This window comes from Callithrix jacchus, chromosome 16, assembly GCF_049354715.1.
Source record: "Callithrix jacchus isolate 240 chromosome 16, calJac240_pri, whole genome shotgun sequence".
In the NCBI taxonomy this organism is placed as follows: Eukaryota; Metazoa; Chordata; class Mammalia; order Primates; family Cebidae; genus Callithrix; species Callithrix jacchus.
In genome coordinates, this window is record NC_133517.1 from 640,193 (window position 1) to 652,653 (window position 12,461).

General features: G+C 43.0%; 1 protein-coding gene across 6 annotated transcripts in view; it reads left to right on the plus strand.

The window, feature by feature from the left end:
• Window positions 1–5,422: 5,422 nt before the first annotated feature.
• Window positions 5,423–12,461, plus strand: part of TCEA1 (transcription elongation factor A1) — a 58,245-nt gene continuing 51,206 nt past the window's right edge. For 4 of the 6 annotated variants that reach the window (XM_035276455.2, XM_002758897.5, XM_035276456.3 and 1 more), the window contains exon 1: window positions 5,423–5,629. In XM_035276455.2, coding sequence (XP_035132346.1) covers window positions 5,567–5,629 — 63 coding nt within the window. In that variant the 5' untranslated portion in view covers window positions 5,423–5,566. Of the gene's footprint in view, window positions 6,160–12,461 lie in introns of all 6 variants that reach the window. The other 2 variants (XM_035276457.3, XM_078352450.1) reach the window with 1 other exon arrangement.

The following is a 12,461-nucleotide window of genomic DNA, read 5'->3' on the forward strand; positions in this document are numbered from 1 at the left end:
AAATGGCAGTATCAAATTCACACAAAACAATATTAACCCTAAATGTAAATGGACTAAATGCACCAATCAAAAGACACAGACTGGCAAATTGGATAAAAAGCCAAAACCCATCGGTGTGCTGTAACCAGGAAACCCATCTCACATGCAAGGATACAGAAAGACTCAAAATAAAGGGATGGACAAAGATTTACCAAGGAAATGGAGAGCAAAAAAAAAAAAAAAAAAAAAAAAAAAAGCAGGAGTTTCAATTCTCATCTCTGATAAAATAGGCTTTAAAGCAACAAAGATCAAAAGAGACAAAGAAGGACATTACATAAAGATAAAAGGATCGATACAACAAGAAGAGCTAATGATCCGAAATATATATGGACCCAATATGGGAGCACCCAGATATATAAGGCAAGTTCTTAATGACCTACAAAGAGACTTAGACTCCCACACAATAATAGTGGGAGACTTTAACACTCCACTGTCAATATTAGACAGATCAACCAGACAGAAAATTAACAAGATATCCAGGGCTTAAACTCAGACGTGGAACAAACAAACCTGATAGACATTTGCAGAACTCTCCACCCCAAATCCTCAGAATATACATTCTTCTCAGCACCACATCACATCTACTCTAAAATTGACCACATAATTGGAAGTAAAGCACTCCTCAGCAAATGCAAAACAACTGAAATCATAACAAACAGCCTCTCAGACCATAGTGCAATCAAGTTAGAACTCAGAATTCAGAAACTAACTCAGAACCGCACAGCTTCATGGAAACTAAACAACTGGCTCTTGAATGTTAACTGGATAAACAATGAAATGAAGGCAGAAATAAAGAAGTTCTTCGAAACCAACAAGAACAAAGACACAACATACCAGAATCTCTGGGACACATTTAAAGCAGTCTCTAGAGGAAAATATATAGCAATAAGTGCCCATATGAGAAGAGTGGAAAGATCCAAAATTGACACCCTATCATCAAAATTGAAAGAGCTACAGGAGCAAGATCAAAAAAACTCAAAACCCAGCAGAAGACAAGAAATAACTAAGATCAGAGCAGAACTAAAGGAGATAGAGACACGAAAAACCCTTCAAAAAATCAATAAATCCAAGAGCTGGTTTTTTGAAAAGATCAACAAAATAGACAGACCACTAGCCAGAGTGATAAAAAAGAAAAGAGAGAACAACCAAATAGATGCAATAAAAAATGATAAAGGGGAATTCACCACAGATTCCACAGAAATTCAAACCATCATCAGAGAACATTACAAACAACTCTATGCACATAAACTAGTAAACCTGGAAGAAATGGATAAATTACTGGACTCCTGCATCCTCCCAAGCCTAAACCAGGAGGAAGCTGAAACTATGAATAGACCAATAACAAGGTCAGAAGTAGAGGCAGCAATTAAGAGCCTACCACACAAAAAAAGCCCAGGTCCAGACAGGTTCACAGCCGAATTCTACCAGACACACAAAGAGGAGCTGGTCCCATTCCTTCTGAAACTATTCCAAGTAATCCAAAATGAGGGAATGCTTCCCAAATCATTTTACGAGACCAACATCATCCTGATACCAAAATCCGGCAGAGACTCAACAAGAAAAGAAAACTTCAGGCCAATATCCATGATGAACATAGACACTAAAATCTTCAATAAAATACTGGCAAGCTGATTGCAACAGCACATCAAAAAGCTTATCCATCATGATCAAGTAGGATTCATCCCAGGGATGCAAGGCTGGTTCAACATATGCAAGTCTATAAACGTAATTCACCACATAAACAGAACCAAAAACAAAAACCACATGATTATCTCAATTGACGCAGAGAAGGCCTTTGACAAAATTCAACAGCCCTTTATGCTAAAAACCCTCAATAAACTCGGTATTGATGGAACATATCTCAAAGTAATCAAAGCTATTTACAACAAACCAACAGCCAATATCATACTGAATGGGCAAAAACTGGAAGCATTCCCTTTGAAATCTGGCACTAGACAAGGATGCCCTCTTTCACCACTCCTATTCAATATAGTACTGGACGTTCTAGCCAGAGCAATCAAGCAAGAAAAAGAAATAAAGGGTATTCAAATAGGAAAGGTAGAAGCCAAATTGTCTCTATTTGCAGATGATATGATAGTATACCTAGAAGACCCCATCGCCTCAGCCCAAAAACTCCTGAAACTGATAGGCAACTTCAGCAAAGTCTCAGGATATAAAATCGATGTGCAAAAATCATAAGCATTCCTATGCACAAATAACAGAGTTAAAGAGAGCCAAATCAAGAATGAACTGCCATTCACAATTGCTACAAAAAGAATAAAATACCTAGGAATACAACTCACAAGGAATGTAAGGGACCTCTTCAAGGAGAACTACAAACCACTGCTCAACTAAATAAGAGAGGACACAAACAGGTGGAGAAACATTCCATGTTCATGGTTAGGAAGAATCAATAGCGTGAAAACGGCTATACTGCCCAAAGTAATTTACAGAATCGATGCTATCCCCATCAAGCTACCATTGACTTTCTTCACAGAACTGGAAAAATCCACCATGAACTTCATATGGAACCAAAAGAGAGCCCGCATAGCCAAGTCAATTCTAAGCAAAAAGAACACAGCGGGAGGCATCACACTACTGGACTTCAAACTATACTACAAGGCTACAGTAATCAAAACAGCATGGTACTGGTACCAAAACAGAGATATAGACCAATGGAACAAAACAGGGGCATCGGAGGCAACACAACATATGTAGAACCATCCAATCTTTGATAAACCCAACAAAAACAAGCAATGGGGAAAGGATTCCCCGTTTAATAAATGGTGTTGGGAAAACTGGCTAGCCATGTGCAGAAAGCAGAAACTGGACCCCTTCCTGACACCTTACACTAAAATTAACTCCAGATGGATTAAAGACTTAAACATAAGACCTGGCACCATAAAAACCCTAGAAGAAAATCTAGGCAAAACCATTGAGGACATAGGAGTAGGCAAGGACTTCATGACCAAAACACCAAAAGTATTGGCAGCAAAAGTCAAAATAGACAAATGGGACCTAATAAAGCTCCACAGCTTCTGCACGGCAAAAGATACAGTCACTAGAGTGAATCGGCAACCAACAGAATGGGAAAAAATTTTTACAGTTTACCCATCTGACAAAGGGCTAATATCCAGAATTTACAAAGAACTAAAACAGATTTACAGGAAAAAAACAAGCCCATCCAAAAATTGGCAAAGGATGTGAACAGACACTTCACAAAAGAAGACATACATGAGGCCAACAAACATGAAAAAATGCTCATCATCACTGGTCATTAGAGAGATGCAAATCAAAACCACATTGAGATACCATCTCACGCCAGTTAGAATGGCGATCATTAAAAAATCTGGAGACAACAGATGCTGGAGAGGATGTGGAGAAAAAGGAACACTTTTACACTGTTGGTGGGAGTGTAAATCAGTTCAACCATTGTGGAAGACAGTGTGGCAATTCCTCAAGGCCTTAGAAATAGAAATTCTATTTGACCCAGCAATCCCATTACTGGGTATATATCCAAAGGAGTATAAATCATTCTACTATAAGGACACATGCACACGAATGTTCACTGAGGCACTGTTTACAATGGCAAAGACCTGGAACCAACCCAAATGCCCATCAATGACAGACTGGACTGGGAAAATGTGGCACATATACACCATGGAATATTATGCAGCAATAAAAAATGATGAGTTCGTGTCCTTTGTAGGGACATGGATGAATCTGGAGAATATCATTCTCAGCAAACTGACACAAGAACAGAAAATGAAATACCGCACATTCTCACTCACAGGTGGGTGATGAAAAATGAGAACACATAGACACAGGGAAGGGAATACTGCACACTGGGGTCTATTGGGGGGAACAGGGGAGGGACAACGGGGGGGGAGCTGGGGAGGGATAGTCTGGGGAGAAATGCCAAATGTGGGTGAAGGGGAGGAAGGCAGCAAAACACACTGCCATGTGTGTACTTATGCAAGTATCTTGCATGTTCTGCACATGTACCCAAAACCTAAAATGCAATTTAAAAAAATTAAACAAAAAAAAAATCGAACTCTATTTGTACTCTGTTATAAAAAATATACGAACTCTTTGTTCTTAGGAAAAACGTACACACTCTAATTGTACTTCCCTTATAAAAATATGCAAACTCTATTTGTACTCTGTTAGAAAAAATATATAAACTCTGCTTTTACTGTGCTATACAGAATATAGCCCTGGAGACAGACACACAGATACACACAGACACACACACACACACACACATTCTAGACACACAGCTGGTAGTGTCCAGCCAAATACTTAGTAGTGTGAGGAGGGCTTTGAACCCATCCATGCTCCAAAGGAAGAGACACCTTTCCCTAATTCACAAGTCCATTCTCCCTCCTTCTCCCCCAACCCTGCCTCCTCCTCAAGCCCACGCATTATTACACAGAACACAATTAGGCAGGGCTATCAGGTTAAAGCATTGTCAATGATGCTCTCATCAAAAACAACAGCACAGTCAAACAGAGAGCATGCTTGCATATGAAATGTGATTAATTCTTTCAGACATGGCTCAAGATGACTGGGGGCACACCACCAGGACAGCAGCTCTGCTCTGCACGGAGCCTAGCTGTGTGCCTGGCCACCTCCCAAAGTGCCTCCCACTCTCATTTCCCCCTTAGAGGCAGACAAGAGGACTGCAGAGGACTCGTGTGTCCCATGCTCTCTGAAAAGGGCTCCCATTTCTCCTGGGGACCAAAAGTAACAACAAAAGTAGCTTTTTATTTGCAGAGCTCACACCTTTTTCAAAATACACAGCTAAACCTGTCCCTGCTTTAAGGGCTATAGCACTTGAATCCGGGAGGTGGAGGCTGCAGGGAGCCGAGATCGCGTCACTGCACCACCCTGGCGGCAGAGCGAGACTCGTTCTCAAAACAAAAACAAAAAAAAGGAACGTTTAAAACGACTAACTCCGTAACTTAATTTAGGGAACGCGGGTTCCGTTTTTCACTCTAGCCGTCCCCTATGGAGAAATTGCTTGGCTTCCCACAGACTTTAACACCTGCCAAAGTTCCATGCTGGGAATCTGTCCCTGTTTCAAGCTACTAGGGCCTCCGCGGGTTCTAAAACTCCCTGCTGTCCGGAGACAACACGGGGAACGAAACTCCGCCCTGTGTGGAGGCGGGGCCGGAGGTGAACGCGCTGCAAAACCGGGCGCCTTCCGAGACCCTCTAGCCGGAAGCGGAGCCTGCCCCTATGTCCGCCTGGCGGGAACCTGGGCTCGCCCCATTCCGGCGATCCGCAGTCAATTGGTAGCGCCTGCACGTCGCGCGCGGAGTTCGATTGGCGTTGCCTGGGGAGGAGGAACCACCGCCGCCGCCGCCGCCGGTGTGGGCTTGGTTTGTGAGGAAGGGCCTAGGCCGCAGCCTCCAGTGGTGGGGCTCGCCGCGCTCCGGGGCTCGCTTCCTGCCGTGTCCTGCGCTCCAGCTTCGCCCACGTCCCCTTGCCAGCGGGCTGGGCGCGGAGAAGACCTGCCGGAGCCATGGAGGACGAGGTGGTCCGCTTTGCCAAGAAGATGGACAAGATGGTGCAGAAGAAGAACGCGGTGAGCGCGGCGGTCGGCGCGGGCCGGAAGGGAGGCCGGGCCGAGGCCGGGTCCCGAGGGGGATCCCCTCTCCCTCTCCCTCCCCTCCCCCTGCAGCCTCCCTTTGGGGAGCCGTGCCCGGCGCCCCCGCGTCCCCAGGAGGGTGTCCGGGCCCGGGGCGTCGGGTCCCGCGGCCACCGGCGTTAGGACCCGATCGCTCTTGTATTTCCTCCAGTCCCTCCTCCCTCGGGCGGCGTAGTAAACCGGATCGATTTGGGATTAGGGCACGTTCTCCGTTGGTTGTAAACTTTCGTGGGAGTAAAACCTTGGCAGTTTAGCTTAAGATTGAAGCGTAGCACGTCCTCGGGATGTGAGAGTGCCCTGTTCCGCGGTCCGAGGCCAGCATCCAGAATGAGCATCAAACAGGCTCGTGGGCAGTCTTAGGCATCAGGCTGGTGACATGTAAAACTCCTGGATCTCGTTTTTGAAGAGGGCTAAGCATCCGCCTGGTTATCTCCACTACTTTACATGTTTGCCGAGCGATTAAAAAGGTAAAATGTGCCAGTCTCTTGGCAAGTTGCTAAACGTTTTATAAAAAGTGGGTCTTGTCCCGTCCTAATGTGCAGAAGGACTGGTGACTAAAGCACGCACACTCACCGGAGCGCTGGCAGAGGGATTTGCACCAGTTAGATCGTAGGGTGCTTTCTACGTGGTTTGCAGTTAACGCCGGGGCATTTTCTTGTTATTGATGCGTATTTATGTGAGCATGTCCTTTTGTGGTTTGTAAGAAGTCATACGACCGGTTTCTGCAGTTTGTGCATTTGTGTGGCACTTTTCAGTCCACCTTGCTTCAGACTCATCTGTTCTTCGCTAAACTTCTATAATTGTTTTCACCTAAATTTGTCCCACCATGCTCGGCACATTTTCACCATCAATATACCTGAAATAATTTTCTTCCGTCTACGAAACAAATTCCATGTCAAACTAATATGAAGAGAAAAGGGATGCTCTCATTCCTACGGCACTTTGGAGTTAAATAGCATCCGTGCAAAATTCTTTTGTGACTCACACAGAGCTGTGACAGAGCTGTGAGTACATAAAGGGCATCCATTTTACAGGTTAAAACACAGACAGAGATTAAATACTACTACTCAAATTAAGTACTGTGTATTTGGAATAAGCCAGGACCCAGGTTTTCTTCTGGACAGCATACTTTCCACATGACAGCTAGGTCAGGAATTAATGTTAACAGTAAGTATGTAAGACTTCAAGCAACCTCTGTTCCCTTTTTTCCTTTAAGAGGAAATACTGGGCAGGCATTCTCCAGTATTTCATTTCATACCCTGTTACCCTGTATTTGAAATTTTGGCCTTTTAAAGTATGTCCATCCTGGCACTGTGGCTTAAGCCTGGCATCCCAACACTTTGGGAGGCCGAGGTGAGTGGATCACGAGGTCAGGAGTTCGAGACCAGCCTAACATGGTGAAACTCTGTCTGTACTTAAAAAAAAAAAAAAAAAAAAAAAGCCGGGTGTGATGGCTGGCCGCCTGTAGTCCCAGCTACTCAGGAGGCTGACGCAGGAGAATCCTAGAACCCGGGAGGCGGAGGTTGCAGTGAGTGGAGATTACGCCACTGCACTCCAGTCTGGGCGTCAGAGCGAGACTCCGTCCTCCCACCCAGAAAAAATAAAATTTCCTGTTCGTTTTCTGTTCTAGATATTACCAGTGCCATTCCCCCCCATTGATATGCCCCGTCATTCCCCACTTCAAATTCTTATTTGAAAAGTTATGTGATTATTGGAACATTTCCATTATGTTGTTTAAACTGGACAATTTTTCTCTGTGCCTAGAGATCCCCAAACTTGCACAGCAGAAGCTCCCAGGCAAAAAAGCCATTTGTTGGGTAATTTTCTGTCCAACTTAGACTGTAATATGTATCCTTTAATCATCTAATGCATTCGGTGTTTGCTTGATTTTCTTTCTTTGCTTCTCTCCTTTTAATAGGTGTTTCTTAAAACACCTTAGTGGACAAGTATGGAGAAAATAAGTTCATATTTATCTGCAGTTCCCAAATTGTCAACAGATGTTCAGATCTTTTGTAATGAGCCTGCAAGAAAATGAGAATAAACTCCACAGATAATCCTCAAATCTAAATTTTCTTCTCAAATCTAAGTTTTCAGATAATTCAAAACTTTACCAATATGAAAACTTGCCTCCCAAAACGAAAAGTAAAACTGACTGGCTTTTACCTTCCCCCCGCCCCCCATCATTTTCCCTGCCTGTTGTCTGGAAATTCAAACAGGCTGATGAAATACAGAGAAAGAGAAATGGTCAGAATGACACTCCTCTTTCCCCCAGGTACAGATGATTTTTTAAGTGTTCAATAATTCAACAGAAAGGGGTTGTAGAATTATGGTATATTTGCTTCTCTTTTTTTCTGTGGTTTTCAGGGTTTTTTCAACTTTTAAAAAATATTTCATATTACGAAAAAGTTAACTTTGGTTTTTCTTTTTTTTCTGGAGACAAAGTCTTGCTCTGTTACCCAGGCTGGAGTGCAGTGGCATAGTTTCGGTTCAGTGCAACCTCCACCTCCCAGGTTCAAGTGATTCTGTTGCCTCAGCCTTCTTAGTAGCTGGGACTACAGGTGTGTGCCACCATGCACGGCTAATTTTTGTAATTTTAGTAGAGATGGGGTTTCAGCATATTGGCCAGGCTGGTCGCAAACTCCTGACCTCAGGTGATCTGCCTCTCCTGGCCTTCCAGAGTGCTGGGATTACAGATGTGAGCCACCACACTCAGCCTGAAAAAGTTAATTTTGAAGAGTAATAGTTGTCATCAGAATTGACAAATTTAAGTGCAAATTTGGGTATCATTTAAAAAATATTTTAACATGCTCCTGCTTTACCTGACTCATTTTGTTGTAATAAAACCATAGATGTCACACTTAACTAAAATAAAAACAGCTGCCATTTATTGAGCCATTACTCTGAGGCAGGTATTCTGCTAAATACTTACCCACCTATCCCATTTATTCCTCAGACAACTTTGCAAGCTGAGTATTATCCTCATTTTGAAAATGAGGATATTAAGTATTTAGAAAAGTTAAGTGAATCGTCTTAAGCCAGATAGCTAGTAAGTGGCCCAGCGAAGATGTGAATCTAAATGTTTTGCTCCAAAGCTAGTACTACTCTGTTAAGCTACAGTGTCTCTCTACAAGACCCTTGTGTCCGTTTTTGAACCATGCATGGATACAATTAAGTGAATATAAAATCAAGAAGTAAGGGTATGAACTTGCTCTTTTGGGGCAGCTGAGTTTCCCTAAATACCTAGATCAACATCCTGACCCTACTTGTACCCAGGATGTTGTCACACGTGTGTATTTGATCTCAAGCAGTCTTCTGAGCAGTTTTTTTTTTTTTTTTTTTTTTGAGACAGAGTTTCGCTCTTGTTACCCAGGCTGGAGTGCAATGGCGCGATCTCGGCTCACCGCAACCTCCGCCTCCTGGGTTCAGGCAATTCTCCTGCCTCAGCCTCCTGAGTAGCTGGGATTGCAGGCACGCGCCACCATGCCCAGCTGATTTTTTGTATTTTTGGTAGAGACGGGGTTTCACCATGTTGACCACGATCTCTCGACCTCGTGATCCACCCATCTCGGCCTCCCAAAGTGCTGGGATTACAGGCTTGAGCCACCGCGCCCGGCCTTCTGAGCAGTTTTACAAGTGCACATGACCAAGCCAAAATGAACCGCAGAAAGCAGTTTGAAATTTTTAGGTATCACTTGTTTTCCGCTTAAGGTTTTTTCTTGTCGCTTTGATTTGATATCAGTAACTAAGTCTGACTCCTAATGTGGGTTTAAATCCTGGTTTTTCTGAACTTTAGCTTTGCGATTTTAGGCAAGCTCTTTGTTATCATTAAAATGTTCTTTGTCATGATAAATTGGAGATACATAGTAGAAATTAAGTGAATATAAAATGCTTCTAGTGTAGGATTATAGCCCTAAAGGATGTACTAAGGCCTAAAAAACAATCTGAGGTTGCCTTTCTTTGTAAAGGATTCATGTAGATTATAGGAGGAGTGAGGCAAGAACATGAAGTTTTGAAGTTTATGGAGAGGTTTTGTAGGTAGTGTTGAGGTTTATTTATTTATTTCGTTGAAGGCTCAAGTTTGAGTGAAATTAAATTGCAGGGAGAGAAATTGAAATTAGATGTTAGAATTTCCTAGGAGCTGGGATACCTGAAATATTTACATTTATAAGTACCTGGGTTAAAACAACAACTGCGACAAAACTTTCATATCTATATCAGCGTTAGATTAATTAGCATAGGTCAAAATTTAGAATGACTGCACAATTTTTAATAACAGCTTTATTGAGACTTAGAATGAAATTCACTCTCATAGTTGACTCTTGAGCCATGCAGGGGTTATGGTTCTTATACCATCCCCCTCCATACCCACATACAGTCAAGTAGTATAACTTTTGCAGTAGTATGATTCATGCAGTCATGTAGTCAGTATGAGTCAGCATGAACCAGTAGTATAACTCATGCTGTCATGAGTATAACTTTTGACTCCTCAAACATAGCCTACTGTTGAACAGAAGCCTTACTAATGATAACTTAAACCATAGATTAACACATTTTATATATTATACGTATTATATAATTTTTTTTTTTTTTTTGAGGCTAGGTCTCATGCTTCGCCAAGGCTGGAATGCAGTCTTACTATGGCTCAGCTCACTGCAGCCTCGACCACCTGGACTCTGGTGATCCTCCCACCTCAGCCTCCCGAGTAGCCAGGGTTATAGGCATGTGCCACCACACCTGGCTAATAAACTTTTTTGTATTTTTATTTTTTTAAGACAGTCTCTCTGTGTCACTCAGGCTCCTGGAGTGTGGTGGTATGATCTTGGCTCACTGCAACCTCTGCCTCCTGGGTTCAAGCAGTTCTCCCACCTCAGCCTCCCAAGTAGCTAGGACTACAGGTGCGTACCACCACCATACCCAACTAATTTTGTACTTTTAGTAGAGGTTTTGCCATTTTTCCCAGGCTGGTCTCTGCATCCTGATCTCAAGTGATCCACCTACTTTGGCCTCCCAAAGTGCTGGGATTACAGGTGTGAGCCACTGCACCCAGCCTTTTTTTTTTGTATTTTTTGAAGAGGTGGGGTTTCACCATATTGCCCAGGCTGTTGTGAATAATACTGCTAAAAACATTCTTGTAAAAGTGTTTGTGTAGACATATGTTTTTATTTATTTTGGGTGTATACCTAGGAGTATAATTACTGGTCACATAGTAACTATGTTTAACCTTTTCAGGAGCTGCCAGACCTTTCCAGTGTGACTACCATTTTACATGCCCACCAGCAGGGTGTGAAGATTCCAGTTTCACCTCATTTTCACCAATATTACTTGTCTTGATTATAGTCTTCCTAATGGGTGTAAAGTGGTATTTCATCCCTTGTGATAACAATGTTAAACATCTTTGCATTGCTTTGTGGCCATTTGTATATTATCTTTGGAGGAACAAATGTCTGTTCAGATACTTGGCCCATTTAAAAAAAAAGACTCAGGGTCTGGCTATGTTGCCCAGGCTGGAGTACAGTGGCTTTGCCCATTTTTAAATTCGGTTGTCTTTTTTTTTTTTGAGACGGAGTTTCGCTCCTGTTACCCAAGCTGGAGTGCAATGGCGCGACCTCAGTTCACCGCAACCTCCGCCTCCTGGGTTCAGGCAATTCTCCTACCTCAGCCTCCTGAGTAGCTGGGGTTACAGGCACGTGCCACCGTGCCCAGCTAATTTTTTGTATTTTTAGTAGAAATGGGGTTTCACCATGTTGACCAGGATGGTCTCGATCTCTTTACCTCGTGATCCACACGGCCTCCCAAAGTGCTCGGATTACAGGTGTGAGCCACCGCGCCCTGCCTCGGTTGTCTTTTTATTATTGAGTTGGAAGAGTCCTTTATATTCTGAATACTAGATCCTTATTAGATATGCAGATACTGTCTCTCATTCTGTGGGTTGTCTGTCTACTCTTGGTTGTGGCTTTGAAGTATAACAGCTTCTAATTTTGATGAACATGAATTTATATATTTTTTGTGCTTTTGGTGTAGTTTAACTACAAATTTGAGAAAACATAGGAATATTCTAAGTCCTAGCTTTATAGTGATGTTACCAAGCTATAAGTCACATATCTCTAATTCATTGTTTACTTTTAAAAAAAGTAGATAGCGGGCCGGGCACGGTGGCTCACATCTGTAACCCCAGCACCTTGGGAGGCAAGGTGGGTGGATCACAAAGTCAGATCAAGACCATCCTGGCCCACTTGGTGAAACCGCGTCTCTACTGAAAATCCAAAAAACTGGCTGGCGTGGTGTCGCCCACCTATAGTGTCAGCTACTTGGGAGGCTGAGGCAGGGGAATTGCTTGAACCATTGAACCTGGAAGGCAGAGGTTGCAGTGAGCCAAGATTGTGCCACTGTACTAGCTTGGCAACAGAGCAAGACTCCATCTCAAAAAAAAAAAGACCAACATGGCTAACATAGTGAAACCTTGCCTCTACTTCAAATACAAAAATTAGCCAGGAATGGTGGCGGGCTCCCGTAGTCCCAGCTACTTGGGAGGCTGAGGCAGGAGAATAGCTTCAACCCAGGAGACGTAGGTTGCAGTGAGCTGAGTTCATGCCACTGCTCTCCAGCTTGGGTGACACAGTGAGACTATGTCTCAAAAAATAGATAACATCTTAATTGTTTACCTTGAAATCTTATAACAATGCCAGTGAAGAAGGCACTATTATAGAAAAAGTAATTGTTTTACTTGATTGAGCTTAAATATGCTCACTGAAAATGCTGGCTAATGACT